At 37.0% G+C, this 16,326-nt stretch overlaps 1 protein-coding gene across 3 annotated transcripts in view; it reads left to right on the top strand.

Moving 5' to 3' along the window:
- Window positions 1-13,609, top strand: part of LOC106712804 (stathmin-4) — a 40,397-nt gene extending 26,788 nt beyond the window's left edge. The window contains exons 1-8 of one of the 3 annotated variants that reach the window (XM_045682036.1): window positions 791-954; window positions 5,115-5,192; window positions 8,039-8,205; window positions 9,563-9,777; window positions 10,800-10,917; window positions 11,154-11,294; window positions 12,720-12,860; window positions 13,061-13,609. In XM_045682036.1, coding sequence (XP_045537992.1) covers window positions 861-954; window positions 5,115-5,192; window positions 8,039-8,205; window positions 9,563-9,777; window positions 10,800-10,917; window positions 11,154-11,294; window positions 12,720-12,860; window positions 13,061-13,135 — 1,029 coding nt within the window. In that variant the 5' untranslated portion in view covers window positions 791-860 and the 3' untranslated portion in view covers window positions 13,136-13,609. Of the gene's footprint in view, window positions 1-790; window positions 955-5,114; window positions 5,193-8,038; window positions 8,206-9,562; window positions 9,778-10,799; window positions 10,918-11,153; window positions 11,295-12,719; window positions 12,861-13,060 lie in introns of those variants that run through there. The other 2 variants (XM_045682076.1, XM_045682126.1) reach the window with 2 other exon arrangements.
- The last annotated feature ends 2,717 nt before the right edge of the window (window positions 13,610-16,326 follow it).

The following is a 16,326-nucleotide window of genomic DNA, read 5'->3' as shown; positions in this document are numbered from 1 at the left end:
GCTGTCGTATACCTACTAATGGTTGTCATGTATGCTGTTATACATATGTTATTCTTGCCTGAGGATTTCACAGGTGCCGGCTACGTTAAGCCGTTAATTACTGGAAGTTGTAAAATCAATCGGAAGCAATTTAAGTAACGAAACAAACTCAACGTTGCTTTGCCGACTGTTAATTGGCTGCGGGCGGCGGCGCCGAGACGGCGGCGGAACCTCCGCAGCCCCGCCGCCGCCGCGCCGTCCTGCCGCCCGCCCTGCCCCCGCCGAGCCGGTTTTATGAACGCGAAGCCGGTTCGGACTCGCACCAGTCTGTATGCCTCTTAAATTAAATCGTCTTACACCAACTTGAGACGTTAAGTTGCTAGGTGTGATTGAATTTAAAACTGTACAAATTTACTTAAACCTGGTAACGGCTACTACAATCAAATTCCTTAAAAATTTACTTTAAAAAACTTAGTCATCGCATAAAAATAACCGAACTTAAGCAGTTGCTATTGCTAAATTGCTAATTGTTCGTTAGTTATTTCGAAAGATCAATTTAGAAATAAGACCCCTTCGAGGAACACAGGAAAATGAAGGAAAATATGTGTGGTGGTTAAATTGGAGCGATGTAGACGTCCCAGTCGACATTATATGTCCATTTGGTGGGCTTATTTTCTTGTGCGGGGTTATCAAGTTAGGGGTGGGTACACGGCGGGCGGCAGAGGGCGGGGTGCCGCAGGGCGGGGGTGCGGGTGTGCGCGGCTATCGACCGGCCTCCCCCCGACCCCGAGCGGCTCAGTTTCCGGGCGAGAGTCGCGCAGTCAGCCCGCGTCGCGCCGCGACTCTATCACTCGTTAGATAGTCCACTCCAAGCCTTCACCATGCTGATAGGACTCGTTCGGGACTCGGTGATGCAATGCTTCTGCCACACATGCCGCGCGCCTGTACTGCCCGCAGGCTGGGAACAACGCACTGGTGCACACTCCATTCCTTACGAACTCCTCGCTGCCCACCAGCGACGCCGTCAATCTCACTATGGAGACGAACGCCCTTTTGTCTGGCTTAACTATGAAAAGACTTGCTGATCTAATCTTTTTGACTTGTACCCGCAAAGCTTATTTAATCATCTATTGCTTACAGCGTCAACAAAATATTCGAAGGTAACCTAAATTCTTACATAAAATTTTCACCACGTTTCGATGTGTCATTTTTGTCTGTGTACTTAATTTTTCTTCTCGAAATTTGTAGAATAACCTTTGTTAAAGTCAAAAATGTTGTCTTGAAATCATTTCTATACCTAATTTTTAGATATTTCTTCGTCAAAAATTACAGGATAAAAAAGCCGGCCGGCCGGCGGGGGGTTTGGGGAGGGCGGGGGAGACAGCCGGCGTTTCGATCACACCTCCAGCACGTGATCCACAGCCGGAGGGCGAGAGCGGCTGACATCATTAACATTTCTTTCTTTTATACGTATTTACGACTTCTCTTTATTAAATTAATAAATACTTTTACGTAATAGCAAAAAAATTTCTCTTTAGTTTTAAAAAAGCTCACTCTTACAATCACATTTCTCTTTTTAAATTTTGCAAAAAGATTGGTGTAGATTTTTTGGGTACCAGATAATCGAGGCATCGTCTATCGAAACATATAATTTGATTTATAGGTACTGCATTGTCAACCATTTTGTATCAAATGTTCAAGTAACATTCGTCCACCATTTTGCGTACTCCAAAGTTATACCATACTTAGTCGTTTTTCCTTTCGGACATTAAACATTGATCTTTCCAAACATATCTTTCTATTATGGCAATTACATTTCTAACATGTGTTATACAATTTCAAATTCAAAAAGTACTTTTATCCATCCATCCTGTTAACTTTCTCTTCATGTCTTTGCTGTCACATTTTGTACGTGTTATTAATTCATCGCAGCCGACTCGCATGTAATGACAATACTAATTGGTTGGATATATACTACATACATTATCTTGCTACGGTCTTTATCGCAACATCAAATTACTCTTGTGCGATTACGTCATTTGCCAAATGTGCTCTAAGAAGTATTTATTGTCCACAGATTTGTCAATACAGCGGTGCTAAATCACGATGAGGGAATAGACGTGATAATTGCTAAGGGTGTATTTACAGCATTACAATTTAATTGACTCAACAAGTGTAACACCCTTTTGGATCAATTTCGAGAGGGCCCTCCCGTCGCTATACCATTCACAGTCTCAATGACTCTCGTTATAGCAATTATTTGCATACAAATATCGTCATACGTTACTAATTAAAATCAATTGTGGGGTCTTCTTTAAATATCTTCTTTAAATGTTTTTTGCACAATTAATATTATAAAAAGCATATAATTCAATAATTTTTTACATTTCCCTAACTTCAATTCAAAGTTGGGGACTAAAATGCAAATAAAATTATTCACGTTTTAGAGCCGTCTTATTTAAATTGTGGTATAAATTTGTCTTGTCTAGTACTTTAGGCTAAAGTCGACCGACGGGACCGTAGCAGTGATGCATTGCGGACTCAGACATCGCGTGTTACGTAGTACTTTGACAACCATTTCTGTGACGACTGGATTATGCTCGATAATGCTTCAAATATGTAAATTCTACACCAACATCTTTATCTACTATCGTTTTATTTTCTAAATATTAAAATTTATATAATTTCAATTTTTTTTGTCTAGACTCTAAATCTATGTATCGTCTGTATTAAGATAATTAAGCAGATTTTAATCTACTTTCCAGAACAATGCCGTCAGATGTGCAGCTTTTAAATTCGCGTCAAATAATAGCCGGTAAAAGTACTCGCGAACGTTGCCGTATACATTTTAATTAAAATTTCAAACTAGACTTCCATCTCGCTAATGAGGATCCCTCGCTTAATGTTCGTCTGTCAGGGTTGCTACGAGCATTTTACTATTCATTGTTATATTGTCGGTTTGCAATTCTAGTACTTTCACGTCTTATCCTTGGTTACCGTTTCTCTATTCGAGTTTTACAATTTCAGTTTTGGAAGTTTTAAAACTATTAATTTTGTGGCTGTTTCAGGAGACTAGACGTATAAAGTACCAACCCTGTGCTAAACCCTCACAGTATATTATGGCTAGAGTTCCTATGAGTTGCGCGACTCTCCATTATGTTCGACACGACGGTCGCATTTGCATCGCATTTAAAACTTACGTGGCAACGTTCATATTCCCAAAGGTAGTAAATTCTCTGGCTTTCCCCTTGCGCGTTTTAATACACAACTTTAAATATATTACCAGTTTTCATGCTGTATCGTGTGGCGTCGTAGCGTCGCCCTCCGCCCTTCGTGTTACGTTTTTAAATATTTACAATCAATTTTCCTTTAACACGTGCTCGTCCCCTTTGAGTAGCGTTTCTTTCTTCAGACTCGTTCTCTGAAGTTTTTTTTTTTACTTTTGGAATTCTGTTTGAATATACATTAGAGATTAACTTTCTATTTGACACTTACATTGTACGGGTTTAATGTTTATCAAATTCCCCCGGTGCTACCATTGCATACTCAATCACAAAGGTAATTATTTTGAAAACATTAATAGCCGCAGTAATTCGATTTTTTTGCGTATGTTTAAAATTATGAATAGATTACAAAATGTTTTAAACTTTTTGATGATTTAAAATTGAGTTGTAAAGTTTTATGTTAGTCAATGATTATGTTAAGCGGAATCTAAGATCAGCCGCAGTCTGCCGGCACTGACCGCATCACACAGATCAATCAGCTAATGACCTGGAACTTACCGTCATTTTTAGTCCAAGTTCTCAAATGAAAAGATTGTTTTAACATTAGAAAATTTTGGTTACATAAACGTAAAAAAAATATTGTTGTACACTTCTGTTGATTTAGACTAGACGGTCGCAATTAGAACAGATTGCAATTGTAAAACGTAGACGTAATTCACATCGCCATCGAATTCGACTCTCTTTTCAAATTAAAGTCGAGGTCCCAGTCGGCCGAGTAAAATCGAGCTCGCCGTGAGGGATTATCCTCATCTGAGGGAAGATTTTGCGTTGCGATTCCTCTCACGTGCGGCCCTCCCTGCCACCCATCTCCCGACCTCCGTCTCAAGCTGTCAAGCCGGCGCCTTATTACCTCACAACTATTGCCAACGATGTAGCTTACGTGACGAACAAGAAATGACAACGTTCAACGAAAATCATATGCCTACAATATAGGTATAGGTTTAGCTGTTGTAAAGACAGGTTACTGTTTCTAAAAAATAGCAATGTTTATTTTTGTATAAGAAGATATGTGGTAAACCACATATAAGTTCGTATTTGTGATGAGTTTTCTTATTTTAAATGGATATCTGTAAATGAAATGTATTTAAAATTATGTTGAATTTTGAAAAGACAGGTAGGGGCAATATCTAAGAGAACTTCCATTTTGCGGTGGTCATAAAACGTCTGACATTGTGTTACATGCACCGCAACAGCCATATCATAGCCGGCTTACGTCCGTTATTACCACGCAATAGCCGTTGTCGGCGACAACTAAAGCCCTCTCGTGCACGTTGACTACACAAAATCGATACTCTGTAGTCGGTACTGTGTTGTCACGCGAACACTCCGCACGAGCCTTTCATTAGCTCGGCTCGAATGCTCTCCGAATAAACATTAGGCGACTCGACTCGAATTCGATTTTAATGGCTTTTCGATACTCGGTCCAATGCGATTGGTATGCATATTTTATGTCGCCTACAGGCCGTTTGAAATGTATGAAGTGAATTCAGTAGGCCGAACGTCAGAAAATGGAATTTCTGATGCAACGAGATGCGACTTTAACAAGCGTATTATCAATTGATACCAGAACTAAATAGTATTTTGTATTTTGTTTAAATACATATTTAATATAAACTGATATTCAATGTATTTCTTGGGTATCTTTACTATTACGAAGGCCATCTTGCTGAAGACGTCATTATAGTTCAGTAATTTCGTCAGATTAATATCTATTATCTGACCGATGTAATGACCAGACAGACTTGACACAAAGTTATCGCTTAGTGCTCGTATTATAAAGCCAGTGGGTAGCAGTCTTCATATGAGAGGGGGCGTCGCTGCGGGACTTGTCTGACCTATCATTATCCGCAGCCCACCGCCGCTCAGCGCCGGTCAAGAAACCCATCGGCAAGCCTAGGACCAAGCAACCCAAAAAAGTTAAATTCATCAGTAAGTGGCTACAAAGATATCATTTATTATTCGTTTTGATTTTGTAGTCGCTTATTTGTTTTTTGTATCCTCATATTTTTGAATTCACTTGCACTGTATGTGGCATTTGCTTTATTATTACTTTGGTTTTTCAGGTGTTTGTCGGTTTTTTTTTTATTTAGTCCTTGAGGGTACAACTACAACTATTAATTTAATATTTGGCGCATAAAAAAAATTTCTTCAATATTTTATAAAATGTTTTCAACCACAAATACATGTAGAAAAATGTGAAAAGACGATTTCTGTTTTATAAAAGGTGCCACTTTTAATAAAAGTTCCCTTCAACAATTCTAACAAAGTAATCCGAAACAGCCATTACACGGAATTTCCTTTCATGTTATTACAGTTTACATGAGATCTGCCGTCTTTTGATTGGGGTGAAGTTTAGCCTCTTTTTTCATATTTTTCTCTGTTCAATTCGGTTTTCTTTTCGTTTGTTTTATTTCGTAATGTGTTGTAATTTTGTTTTCGAACATATTGTTTGCGTGCAGATGTAAAAAAATTGTTTTCAGTGATTTTATAATAACTTTCAGAGAAGTGTACAAACAAATCAGTTAATTTTGTGTTTTTAGATTTAGATTTTAGATTTTACAACAGCATTTAAAAAGAAAAACACACTTCAATGTTACGTGCATAATATCAAACAGTATTACTGTGCTTAGACGAGTTCCCATTAAGAAAATTCTAGATGTTTACTACGTCTACAACAAAGTATATGTACTTGAGAGCTCAACATAACCGGCAGGCTCACAAGAGTAAATTTTGAAGTAAATAAAGCACAAGTATGACGTCATAACTTTATTGCACGGTGTATATGCACCCCGCAATAACTGCGTGAGTCACCAGGGTATCGCAAGCCCTTTGCAAATATCCCTCGCCTTCCTACCTTAAGTGCTTTACCTTTGCAAAACGACCTTGAAATTGCAGCTTTGTTGAAAGTATATATCCATGGCTACTAATAAAACTTTGAAACTATTTAATGGGTTCTGTTTCGGTTCCAGTCATTAAGATTTTATCACTAAGAACTTTGTTTCTAAAAAGTTTGAAAAGTTCAGTTAATGCTGATTATAGATTTTAGTTACGTATTTCGTAAATGTAATTCTATTTCTATACTACACTACTATATTTACATATTCAATAAATCTTCATATGTCTTAAAACTTTGTATTAAAATTGGATATTTTTGAAAATAACAAAATTACGGTTAGCGTTAAAGTGTCTGTCTGTGGATATAATATGTATGTTAATATTATTATCACATAAAGTTAATTAATGGACCCAAATTATGTGCGCAATGCGGGGTGCTTATCACTTTCTAAGTTAATTTATAGCGCGTGATGAGACTCGCTTATTAGATAAGAGCCGCCTGTGTGCTTGTTATTAAATTTTGTTATGCACATTATCTTATTCCTTGTACAACATGTTTTTAACTTAAATTTTAATGTTACAGTTTAATAAGAAATTGTTTTTTTAAAGATGCCCTGTATTGAAGTCAAAACTCAACTTAGCCATTTTTACTGTAAGAAAATATTAATAGTTCAAATATTTATATGGTATAAACATCGTAGCAATAAACAAGTATTAAATTTTACATCCTCAATTTAAAACTCCGTAGGGCATAACGTAATTTACACCCCCTATTCAAATATTCGCACCGCAAGCTTCAGAAGTCGTTTCCGTGCTCAAGTATCCGCCAACCCCTTCCGGCAGACTTAGCCGCCCCTGCAGCTCGAGTATCGGTTATTCCCCGATTTTTCACGCCCTGCACACAACCTCTTCAGTTACGCCGATACTTGTTACCCTTTATGTATGCGAATTCTATTATGATGCTTTGTAATAAATATATGTGAAGCAGGTTAGTTAAAGAAACAATAAGTACCTCTTCTAACCCCACATTTTTAATAGCTTGATTAAGAATTGAGCTATATTTATCAAATCTTGAATCAATACTTGGCATAATTATAGTTTTTTTTTAGTTTTAAGTTCTTTCAATAAACACTTTGTCCGAACCAAAACATAATGGAATAGGATATATAAAAGGATGGAGGAAGGGGAAGTGAATTTAACGGAAGAGGGGATGCATAGAAAGAGGATACTCTTTCTGTGCGTCCCCTGTCGATTAAAGGTAGGTAAACGCATCTGCAATTGCGGGGATGTCTGCGGGCAGCGATCGCTTTTTTTTCTATTTAGGCAGACTCAGGTGACCGCGTGCTCGCTTGCCACCATATGATATAAAAAAAATACTAGGTCATAAATATGTATAAAATAGGTAACTTTTATTGATTTCTCTAGAATAGCATTGAAACATAGACGATAATTACACGAAATTGTCCGTTATACTAATGCTTTTATATCCTCATGGTAAAACTTTATAAAACAATCGCGTGCATTATCAAGTGAACAATAACCGTTCCATATAGCAATAGTTTTAATGATGATAGCAGTAAATGTGGCCATTTCTACATTTATCTGATCTGAAAAGCAGTTTGTTTAAACTGCAATTTTAAATGGCTATTGTTGTTATATATAGAAGAAAATTGTTCTAATTTGTATTGCTGAGGGATATTACTTCAAATTAAGTTTGCAATTTTGTAGTTACAATTTAATGTGACGTAACAAATGGACATCACCTTCTTGGTTTACAACAAAAATAGAAAAACACGTCATCCTTTTGAACGTATAAATCCAAAGATTACTTTTATAAACTAAACAACGTTTAAATCAACATTGATACTTTCACGAAATTGCCAAACTGAGTTGTTACAATTATCCTGATAATCGCTTAATTTACTTATTTTGTGTGACAGCTACCGAGATCCGCTGCCAGGAGATGTCAAAGGGCGGTCTGGCGTACGAGGTGATCTTGGCAGAGCCGGTGGGCGTGCCTGCGCCCCGACGCGCTGACTCACCGGAGAAGACGCCATCCGTCGAGGAGATTCAGGAGAAGCTCAAGGCCGCTGAGGAAAGGAGACGTGTAAGTTACATGTATACTCAAAGTTGCATATTTGGTCTACGGGATTGACGTCGGTGTCTTTGATTGAGGGTAGATTCCTCTAGTTTGCGGATTCACTTTTTTGAAAGTTAACAAGTTTATTCAACAATTGAATTGAAAATGAGCACTGTGCTCATTTTTCATCAAGAGCTTTTTTAAACATTAAAAAATCTGCTGTGTACGTATGAAATATCAATGAAATTTCATTTAAATTACATCTTAATCTGTTAAAATATAGACCATACACCAAACGTATAGAACGCAATGTAACATAGTTTAAATATTTGCTTGTTTATTAGTATAACAATCAAAGTACACTATCTTTTCTCGTGTGTTGAAGCGCTACTTGCAGCCCTATATGCTCAGAAAGCTAGTGGCGTGTGAAGAATTGCGTATATTACGTGATGTACCTCTTTTAACAAGAACTGTATAATTAATGTTAGAGGTCCTCACACTGGGTACATTTTGGAAGTAATTTCTTATACTTTCATACAATTTTGTGTTATTTAAATGTCCATTGTGGATGTTAAGGTGTTTAAGGGAATACAAATTTATAAGACAATAGGTTGATTGGTGTTTTACCGTGGGTTTCTGACACCGAAATATTTGTATAAAACATATCGTCATAGATAAAACAGATATAACAATATGTTTTAAACGCGGATTTTTGTCTCAGAAACCTACTGTAGGTAACACATCTAAGCAATCCGGTGTAAAAAAGCTTAAAGCACTTTATACTAAATAACCATTAGTAAATTAGCAAAAAAGTACTGGTTGTTTTAAAACAAAAGCTGCTCTACAGTATAAAGGACAATATGAATGAGGTATATTTGTGTGAGTTACAGCGTAATATTCTGCTTTCCGGCGGCTAAATTACGGCTTTTTGCTCAAGGGCCCAACAATGTAGCTTTGTTGGTCCTCTGAGAGACCCTCCAGTGGCTCCTTTATACTTAATGTGTCTACAACGCCTGTGGGCTTCCTGCCGTAATGAATAACTACTGCACACTGTATACTTGTATTACACCTTGCTAAAATGTACTTATTGATACTGACAAAACTTAATAATTTTGCAGATACGAATGTTATTTGAAATTTAAGGTATTCCTAAACTTTACTACGGATAAAAAAGAATTTATATATAAGTGAGTTTCCACTTGCGGTTAATTGTATAAAATACATTGTAATGTCTCTCATTTTTTTCTAAACAAACAGAACTAACAATATGTATTTGAACAAATACTTTGCGACCCATAAATCTGTTCTAAAGCATCTTCATTAGAGTTTCCATTCATTCGATAATTTAAAATCTGTTTTCTATAATTGTTCCTTTCTATTCCAGAGCTTGGAAGCAAGCAAGATGGCTGCGATCGCACAGAAGATGGCCAAGATCGAGGAGGCGTCGCGCATCCGCAGCGAGCAGACCAACAACTTCATCTGTACAACCAAGGAAGCGCTCGACGCCAAGATGGACTCGCACGAGGAGAAGCGCGAGGCGTACATCAGCGAGCTGCGCGCACGCCTCAAGGATCACCTCGAGGGCGTCGAGAAGACCAGGTTAGACCACCTACGTATTTAAAACCAGACAAACGGTCCAAGACATGACAGATTGATATGCGCGACAAGTGGTATGCGCGCTGATGGAGCGTACCAATCTAAGCCCTTTCGGAGACCATTTAATGACTCTGAGTTAGGCAGAAAATCATAATAATGTCAAACTTTCGAAGTATAAAAGATACTATGAGATATTGTTGGTTACCGGAGGTCAACTTAATTTCCTTTTGGCATTTAGTCGTGATTTGAAATTCCTATAGGTAAACTCTACTACAGGTTTCTCTCGTATTCAAGAACCTTTAATATAAAACTATTTATGACTGTAATATTGTTGCGTATACGATTTGTGTTTTGCTTTTTAAAGAAACTATGATTACTATGGTATTTCTTTTCTATTTTAATAAAAAAAAATCTATTTTTAAACATGCCATTTGCACGAGATAGGTCTTAGTTACATATGTTCCCATTCTATGTATTATATAGGGCAAAAGTATCTCTTGTGTATGGGGGTGGGGTGGTGCGAGGGGTCGTGTCGCACAATGCGCCGGCCCTCGACCGACTTCCGCCGACCCGTCTCTAAAGAAACCTGAATAATTTGTTCCGATGCGAAATGTTGCGCTATTGCAACACAAGAATTGTGTTCATCTCTGATTTATCATACATAATATCTATATATATAAAAGAAAGTGGTGTTAGTTACACTATTTATAACTCAAGATAGGTCGAACTGATTTAGCTGAAAATTGATGGGGAGGTAGCTTAGAACTAGGAGACGGACGGAACTTTTTTATCTTGTGTGCATTTTTTTAATCCGCGCGAACGGAGTCGCGGGTAAAAGCTAGTTTAAGATACATAAACGACGTATTTAACAAACATTTGTAAGCTTTTGAGACTTTGGACTTTGGTAATCAAATCGGGAAACTGAGATCACATGTTTTTTCCCATCTGATTTTAAAAGCTTATGTGGTTGAAAGATTTTTTCGTGGTCGCAGTAACTTAGAGCGCCATTTTGTCCTATACGTCAGGTTGTCCCTGGAGCAGCAGACGGCGGAGGTGTACAAGGCGATCGAGGAGAAGATGAACACAGCCGCCGACAAGCGCGATGAGAACATCAAGAAGATGCTCGAACGCTTGCGCGAACATGTGAATATTATACCATTTACATACATATAGCTTATGGTACTGTACTACTGGTCTACTGAAGGTCCACTGAAAGTATACTAAAGGTCTACTGAAGGTCTACTAAAGGTCTACTGAGGGTCTACTGAAGAATCAAAGGCACTGAACGTGTATTTAAATGAAAATATTTTGCTTCCTTTTAAAATGTTGTCGAAAGCTTAAAGATCAGTAACCATCTTGTTTAAAATGTGTTGTGTTAGGAGGAGCAGGTGCAGAAGGTACGCGACGGTAACCGGGAGCGGTTCCAGCAGCTGGAGAGCGCTATCCAGGAGAAGCTGCAGCAGGCCGCCGAGCGCCGCCTGCAGCTCGAGGCCGAGCAGAAGGAGAAGCTGCGCAACCATGTCAGTATACCATCTTCTCTTCACAGAAGCAGATTTATATGATGATGCTTAGAGACTTCGAACAGCCTCGAATTTTATCGAAGACTTTCTTGTTTCGTTATCACTTATTGATTATTTTTTTATATTTTAATTCATGGCTTCATCTACATCATTATAGATTGGTTTAGTAAATTATTAAAAATAATAAAAAAGCTTTGATGAATAAAATAATAATTAAAAAAACACTAAACCAATTTTATACTTTAACTAGCTGTGCCCGCGACTTCGTCCGCGTGAAATTCTGTCTTCGGATAGAATTTTTTAAGGCTAATTATTTTACTTAACGACGTGCTATAATTTGATGTATGGATGTAGAAGAACATAGAGAGAGGTGTGCCAGGACCGCGCCAAATGTCTAAAATATTCCCAAACAAAATTTCATCCCCTTTTTTATTTAGCACCCTTGAGGGTAAAAGTTTTTCAAACGTTGAATTTCATATTTATTTATATCAAGTTAGCAGCCACAAAAATAAGTTTTAAACTTGTAACTGTAAAAATGACGATACTTCCATACAAATTTCCACCACCACTTTCAACCCCTTACAAACCCTTTATCGCGTTAAAATGTGCCCTATGTCCTTCCTCAGGCTCTTGACTAAATATTGGTAAGGGTAACAGCAAAACATATTAAACAAAACATTCACCAAAACCTCACATATTGCCAAACAAAGTTTCATCCCCTATTTTTATTTAGCGCCCTTGGGGGTTAAATTTTTACAAAAAATTAATTTCATAATTATTTATATCAAATTAGCTGCCATAAAAATAAGTTTCAAACTTCTAACTGCAATAATGACGATAATTCCATACAAACTTTCACCCCCACTTTCAACCCCTTACAACCCCTTTTTCGCGTTAAAATGTAGCCTATGTCCATCCTCAGGCTCTAGACTAAATATTGGTAAGGGTAACAGCAAAACATATTAAACAAAACATTCACCAAAACCTCACATATTGCCAAACAAAATTTCATCCCCTATTGTTATTTAGCACCCTTGGGGGTAAAATTTTTACAAAAAAATTATTTCATATTTATTTATATCAAATTAGCTGCCTTAAAAATAAGTTTCAAGCTTCTAACTGCAATAATGACGATAATTCCATACAAACTTTCACACCCACTTTCAACCCCTTACAACCCCTTTTTCGCGTGAAAATATAGCCTATGTCCTTTCTCAGGCTCTAGACTATCTGTGTACCAAATTTCATTTAAATCGGTTCAGTAGTTTTGACGTGAAAGCAAGACAGACAGACAGACAGACAGACAGAGTTACTTTCGCATTTATAATATTAGTAAGGATTTCATGATGCATGCAATTATTTTTTATTTGTTCATTGTTTTTTGTTGATTTATTTATTTTGTCATAAAATACGATCGCGCAACAGAACAATAAGCTAGCGGAGGTGAGGTCCGTCATCACCGCCAAGATGGAGGAGATCACCAAAGACATCGAGGTAAAGCTCACCACCGCAGAGCAGAATAGGGAAAAGGAGATACAAAAGAAATTGGACTTTGTTAAAAAGGAGGTTCGTATATATATCATCCACATTCTTCATCATCATCATCATCATCATCAATAATATTTTAATGTTTGTAGATTTTATTTACAGCTTTTTGTTAAAAATACTACCACTGGCAATTTAAAGTGTCAATATTATTTATTAATAAAAACTGGAAGAAGACATATAGTGAAATATTTCGTAATTCCTTTACGATGTACGTTTAGGAGCGACGCGCCGAGCTTGTGCGACAGAACAAGAACGCGCGCGCCGAGACCGAGCCTTCGCCCACCTCGGGCTAGGCGCTTCGCCCACCTCGCCCTCTGCTGCCGCCACACACAACATACAACAACGCAACACCACACAACACAACAATTCAACACAACAACCCAACAACTCAACAACACAACAACACAACCCAACAACTCACAAGCCAGGGACGTATTGATACACGAAAATATCAAACAAACCGTAGAATAAATATAAAGTAAAAGTAATTCAAATATTTGAAGCGATTGTTCTCGAAGTTTTTTATGTATCAATATATCCGAATGTATGGAGAACTGGACATTTACTTTAAGACCTAGTATTGCCATGTCAGCAAAGGTCCAAGTTCGAGTAATGAGTGAATCAGTGACGTCACAACACACGCACTGCAGCTGCAAGGAACTGTGCTGTTCCATTTGAGACTGAAAATTGTGTTATATCTCTTATTTAAGTTTAATATTCATTTTTTTTATTATTTTATCTGAATGTTCCTATTATTTTATCATGAATTATATAATTCAAATAATTATTTACGGCACTTTTCCTTGGCGTTTAAACAACTTAAATGATTTCACGGCAGCTTTTTAACTGTATGTCGAGTATGGTACAAGGCCAGTAAGGCACTAGTAATAGTTTACTAATTAATATGTAAGAATTTAATCACAGTAGCACACTGAGATATTTTATTTTTAATGTTACACCTAAGCTAGCTATTTAATTGCTAATGTTTTGATGTTATTTAGTGAAAATTACTAGTGTGTTAAGGCCCTTATGTAGGTGTTACTATCTTTATGTAACGATGCAGTGACGATGTTGGCTGGTCCAGTAGGGAATTGTATAGGATGCGAGGCGGCAGGGTTTTATATATCTATTTTTTTTTCAGCACCCCCTAGGGGTTGTTTATTTTTTGGCTCAATTCCTTTCTTCGTACTTTTGTTTAAAAGATATTTTTTTTTCATTTTGGTAATTTTAATTTACGTAATATGGCAACATTTATCATCTATGGCCTTTTTTTTGTTGGGAAATTTTAATTCAAGTAATTAGTTTTGGAATTATCGGGAATGGAGTAAATAATAACTGAGACGAATTTAGATATGATAGTGGGTGTTTTGTACAACCGCGCTATAAGTACTTGTAACAGCAGTACGCGGGATGAGGCGGGAGAAGGGCTAATAGTACTATTTCTAATCCTTAGTCATAATCTTATATCATTATTTTTAATATCTAACTTACGCAACAGTATTTTTAGGGAAGTATAATATAAATTTAAGTTAATCTCATTGGTTTTAATCTTTTTACTAATATGGCGCCTAACGCGGATTTTTTCCATCGGATTTGTCGGTCGGTTAGTTTTGTGACTGCATCGGTTTGTGTGAAGTCGACATTTGTTTGTACGGTACTGTGTTTTATATCGCGGCATGAAGCGTGATATGGCAACCCCGGGTGAGAATTCCTTCCTATTCTAACTTATCGCTAATTCTTGTACTAATATAAAGCTTTTGCTAATAACTAAAGGAAATATTCATGTAATTCCACTATTTTATTGCTAATAAGAGGGAGTTCACAGTGTGCACCCAGTGTTGCCAGCTTCAGCTTCGGCCGCGACCAACATCTAGTCCACGTTTTATATCTAATTTTTCCGAATCACTTCCATGTTATGATCTCAGCGAACACAATAAATGTTTTGTCGAAAACTTAGTTAACATCGGAAGTGCCTCAGTAATCTTTAACCGGATATATCAATAAAACGTATGACATATGAAACTGCCTTTCATAGCGTTTTATATTTTTTTAATGAACTGTAGTGATGAGGCTCAGCCGCGGACTTGAATACGCGAGTCGCTTCTGTGATGTTTTTGCTCGTATCGATTATTCGGTTAGGCACAAATTTTATCGATACGTAGGTTACGAAATATTCTCGACTCTATTAAATAATCGATCGGAATTGGAAACATAAGGAGAATAGAGTTAGGGTAAAGACGGCTCGACGAGATAGACACGCGGGGTAGTCGCGGTGCAAGCGAGAGAGGGTTTTTGTATTTTATAGTATATTTTTGGCATTGATCGGACGTCGACGTAGCCATAGCGGCGACGTGGAGATAACGAAATGTACATACAGAGAGATGAGGCGTACTGCTTGGCACGTGAGCGGCGAGGCGACAGCTTTCCTGCTTACTCCATGTTACTAACGCTACTCGAGTAAGTGACCTAGTTGTAAGTTACTAGCTTGTTTTTTCGGTGAAGACGTGAAAACCTCTGACCAATTTGCCTTCGATATTGTGTAGCATTTTAGATCCGCGAGATCGAGACGAATCATGTATAGCGACGCGACTTATAGCTTTCAGATGATTATATTATGTTTTTCTTTTAATATTAGTCACTACATTATCTCTTACGGTGTTATTATGTACGTTAATTTTATATTTTCACAATAATAATAATATGCTTCAGTTTGTGAGAAGTATAATGCTGTTTGAAGTGCAGGCAACTTTTGTAGTTTCATTGTCGTATTGAATAAAATCATAAATACTAATAAAATATGGTTTGTTTCATTTCAACCAGAAACCTTCACCTTTAACAAATTCAACCACATTAGAAATATGTAATAAGAAGGAGAAATAAAGAAGGAAAATTCTTAAGTATTAGAAAATGATGCAAGACTTGTTGTTACTCATTGTAAACGAAACGTATTAGCTTACACAACCCTTACTTCAGGTCTGTCATTACTGATCAGGCCGATTAATTGGTTGCTGATGCAGTACTCCATCATTGTTGAATTCCTCTGTATGATTGGCTGCTCTGAACCGTAGCTGACATCATCGTTCGAGTATAAACAAAGTAAAACTTGCCCTTATTCACGTGTCACCGCATTAACTTAAAAAAAAACTTGGCATTGTAGCCGATTAATATTCGGTATGTTCCGTGAGTATGAAATAATTATATCACTAGATTTGTACACAAGTGCAATTAGGACGTCATGATCTTTCTAATAAAATAGTATCCTTTGCTTGCAAAATCCACTCTTAAATGCAAAGCTCAAAAAGATCAAACGTATTGATCCGAATCTTATGATTAAGAAATACTCCTGGCTCCGCTCCTGATCTGAATGCTGTCAAGCCTTGAAAATAAAATGCGATAGAAAGTACAAAATGCTAACATAACACGAATAATATAAGGGTTTTTATTTTCTTAATGCTAACCGATATCCCATGTAATATATATTTTA

This window comes from Papilio machaon, chromosome 1 (assembly GCF_912999745.1).
Source record: "Papilio machaon chromosome 1, ilPapMach1.1, whole genome shotgun sequence".
Taxonomy (NCBI): Eukaryota; Metazoa; Arthropoda; class Insecta; order Lepidoptera; family Papilionidae; genus Papilio; species Papilio machaon.
The sequence above is the reverse complement of the archived record's forward strand: the minus strand, read 5'-3'. Positions and strand labels throughout refer to the sequence as shown.